Here is a 4,291-nt window from a genome sequence, read left to right on the forward strand (position 1 = left end):
TCCAAGATTATCTTCTGTGTCTGTGTTAATTGGTTTCCCTTTTCTTTGTTGAAGAGGGTCTGTGCAATCCTTCTGCCTAGTCCGCCATCTTGCCCCGCCACATTAGAAACTTTTGAACTGGTATGTGTTTTGCTGTGCATATTCTCAGCAACAACAAAAAGAGTTTATACACTATGGGGAGGAAAGGACGGGAGCTGTTGCATTGTGGTAAACTGTGGTCTATGACATGAGACAAAATATATGTGAATTATTGTATGGAAAGTGAATTTGCTCTGTAAATCTTCACCCAAATCACAATTAAAAAAAAATAAAAAATAAATTAAAGAAAGAGTTTACACAGAGGGAAGTACCCTAGATACCAGGTTCCCACTTAGGTTAGGGAGGACTCACGTGAAAGGTAAAGGAAACTGTCAAGTACCTCTTATTCCTCTCATTTTTCTTATTTGAAGCAATGCTATAATGACAACTCCAAGCTCTAAATTAATCATGTGAATTTTCTATCCTATGATCATTTACAATCTACTTCTGTAAAGATTTACCACCTTGGAAACCTGGTGGGGATCACTATGAGTCAGAATCAATTCAATGGCATTGAGTTTGGTTTTCTGGTATGATCATTTAATCTAAAAGATTAAGCTACATACTATCTTTTTATGTACTAGATAATCCCATTTCTGTCAAATCAATGAACATTAGGTTTTCTTCCCAAAACAGTGGTAGGAAGGGATTTCAATCCTGTTTTAATATCTGAGTTTAATCTGGTCCTGTACGTCTTCAGTCTTATTTTTGTTTTAGAAAAAGATATTAAATACCAGTCAGAATAATATTTTTATAAAATAACTCAGTAGCTAATTTACTTGTAAACTATCAACTTTACAAATAGGTATTTCTGACTTTATCAATTATTTATAAAGCATTTTCACATAATAGTTATGCATTTGTGCCAATCCCTAACTTTTCATCTTATGTCAAGGTATAAGGAAGGAAAATATGAAAAGGAAGCTCCTTAGAGAAACCTGAATTACTTAGATATGTAACTTAGCCTAGCATATCACATTTACCCAGTATCCTAGACAAAAATTTTTTATTTACTTTGAAAATATTATAAAGATTAACTCTTAAACATCATAAAAAATCACATTTTTTCTGCTAAATAGTTTACCTAAAACTTCCCTTTCACCAGGGTGGTTTACTGCCATTTTGGACAGCTGCAACAAGCTCACAACTAGCTTCACCAAAATGCCATCTTGTGGGTTTTCTAGGAGCAGTTAGGAAAAAAAAAAAAAAAAATTAGTTTAAATTATTGAGACAATACTTTTTTCTTAAAATACACACAAACATTATCTGACTAGAAAATATTCATGAAGCTTAGAAAAGGATTTCCGTCATGAATAGGTCAAAAATTTTGCATTGTATATATTTGAACTTGCTTATAAAAACAAATCCATGTGGAAGTCACCACCAATATCTGGTAGAGAGAGAAAGATGTCTTCAATAAGTTGTGTGAGAAGTCAATACCTTAACAAAATCATAAACAGAAACAGAAAAATCATTTAACAATAAAGTTAGAAGGGACCTTGAGAAACTTCTTGGTTTATTGTCTTCTTACACCTAGAACATACACAAGCATCATCCAATATGCTTTCTGCTGATGGCAGAAATGTTGGCAATGTTCTGTAATCTACACTATCCAACACAGCAGCTAGCCACATGTTACTATAGGGAACTTAAAATTTAAAAGAAATTAAAAATTTATTTAATTTTTAATTAATTTAAAATTTAATTTAGATTGAATATAGCTAGTGGCTATATTGGATAAAGCTAGTCTAGAACAATAAAATACTCAAATACAGGAAACAAGGAATAAAGTGTTCATATAGAACATAGACACAAAATATTCAAACAAATATATTAGAAACGGAGATCACATGGTCAAAACCAAAACTAGTTTTAAAAAAATACTGAGGATAGACTTCCAGTAAGATGGAGGACTAGGCAGACAAGCAACAAAGACCCTCTTCAACAAAGAAAAGAAAAACCAATTGACAGGGATACAGAAGATAATCCTGGAGCCCTGAGCTTTGAAAGGAACTATACAGAAGTAGATTAGGCACCAATTAGTGGAAAACCCAAACGAAAACAGTGAGTACAGAGACAGAGCTGTGGATTGTCAGCTACTCTGAAGGGACCGACAGCCTGAATATTTCCAAGTGGTATCGGGACCTGAGAATTGACCTAAAGTTCAGCCCTGGTCACCAAGGGATACAGGGACGACTGTGCTGGTGGCCTATGACTAGGAAGGGAAACAGCAAAGGAGACAACCTGAGCTGTTGACTTTCTGCTGTCCAGAGGGCACAGCCATTTTGATTGTTCACACGTGGAAGCCATTTTGAATATTTAAAATGCCCGAGGGTGCAGCCATTTTGAATGTTTACAAGTGGCGGCCATTTTGGATATATAAAGTGACTGAGGGTGCAGCCATTTGGAATCTTTACAAGTAGCAAACATTTTGGATTTTAATGTGATAGCATTCTCATGTGTATTTCAGGGACCTAAGAATAGGCATAGGCTCTGTTTGTGAAGGTCAGCAGGAACATAGCAGAGGCTGACAACAGGAAAAGAGACAGGTGGTGAGCGTATAAATGCTGTTAACTAGTGAACAGAGGAGCACAGTACCCTGCTTGTGTAGACAACATACAAACAAAACAAAGGAAATGAAAATTGTGGGCAAGTCACTCCAACATACAATCACCAATTAAATATAAACACAAAAACGTCACAATGCCTCGGAGACAACAGAGCATCACAGTCCATACAAAGAAGCAAGATAAAGCAAGGAGAAACACGGGACCAGGATACTGACCCAAAACGCATCCCTGAGGAAGACACAGCACTGGAACTCTCTGATAAGAAATTCAAAAGAATTATATTTAGGTATCTTCAACGAATTGAGAGACAGATCAAGGAAAACAGAGAAAACCCTAGAACAATTTCAAAAGACAATACAACAACAAAACGACAAAATAAATGAAAAATGAGAAATGATACAAAATCTACACACAGAAATCCAGAAGATTAATACTAAATTTTCAGAAATAGATAAGATATTGAATGGGCAAAGGAGTAGAACTGAATCAATGGAAGACAGAATGAGGGAGATTGAAGGCAAATACCAGAATAGTTCTTTGGAAAGAGATAAATCAGAAAAAAAAGATCAAAACAAAATGAAGAAAGCCTAAGGTTCATGTGGGATAGCATCAAAAGGAATAACCTTCGTGTAATTTGAATTCCAGAACAGAAAGAGGCATATAAAACCACAGAGAAAACTGTCAAAGATTTGTTGGAAGAGAATTTTGTTGGTATGATGAAAGATGAGAATATATCCATTCAGGACATCCAACGAACCCCAAACAGGATAGAACCCAAAAGAAAATCACTAAGACATATCATCATCAAACTCACCAAAACCAAAGACAAAAAAGAAAGAATGATGAGAGCGGCATGGAAAAAACAAAAAGTAACCTACAAGGCACAATCAAGAAGACTAAGCTCTGATTTCTAAGCAGAAACCATGCAGACGAGAAAATAATGGGATGGTATATATAAAACCCTGAAAGAGAAAATCTCCAACCAAGAAATATGTACCCAGCAAAATTGTCCTTCAAATATGATGGTGAAATCAGGGCATTTCCAGAGAAGCAGAAATTAAGGGAATTTGTTAAAACCAGACCAACCTTACAAGAGATGCTTAAGGGAGCCCTCTGGACAGAGAAGCAACAAGAGCAAACAACAACCGACAATTAACACACATGATGATATAACCAAGAAATCAACCCAGCTATGGAAGTATCTAAAGTAAATAAACCTACAAGATTATAAACAGAAAACCAGAGACATCAATTGACAAATGAGGACAACTACAAACCACAAAGAGGGAAAAAAACTGTGTCTACAGAACTTTTAGATGGTAGGGAAGTCAAGACAACTACAAGATAGAATTGACTGTTCTAAACTTGGATAGGAAACTATAAATCACAGGGTAACCTTAAAGAAAAATGATAAACCTTCACATCAAAAAACAAGACCAGCATAAATATTCAGCAAATATTAAAACAATAGCAATGAAGGAAGTGATAACACGATTCATAAACAAAATGAGCTCAGCATAGAAAATCATATGGAACAAAGAAATGGACACCACGAAAAAGCACATAACAAAAATGACAGCAACAAATTCATATTTGCCAATAATTACATATCTGGCAAGGGATTTATCTCTAAGATTTATAGA

General features: G+C 35.0%; 1 protein-coding gene across 1 annotated transcript in view; it reads right to left on the minus strand.

Annotated features, from left to right (window-relative positions):
* The window catches only part of ATM (ATM serine/threonine kinase), a 197,133-nt gene that overhangs the window by 98,572 nt on the left and 94,270 nt on the right, over nucleotides 1-4,291 (minus strand). Inside the window, exon 32 of the mRNA XM_007936616.1 lies at nucleotides 1,163-1,258. Coding sequence (XP_007934807.1) covers nucleotides 1,163-1,258 — 96 coding nt within the window. The remainder of the gene's footprint in view (nucleotides 1-1,162; nucleotides 1,259-4,291) is intronic.

The sequence above is a fragment of the Orycteropus afer genome, unplaced genomic scaffold (genome assembly GCF_000298275.1).
Source record: "Orycteropus afer afer isolate SDZICR_OR568_19922 unplaced genomic scaffold, OryAfe1.0 scaffold00036, whole genome shotgun sequence".
Classification (NCBI taxonomy): domain Eukaryota; kingdom Metazoa; phylum Chordata; class Mammalia; order Tubulidentata; family Orycteropodidae; genus Orycteropus; species Orycteropus afer.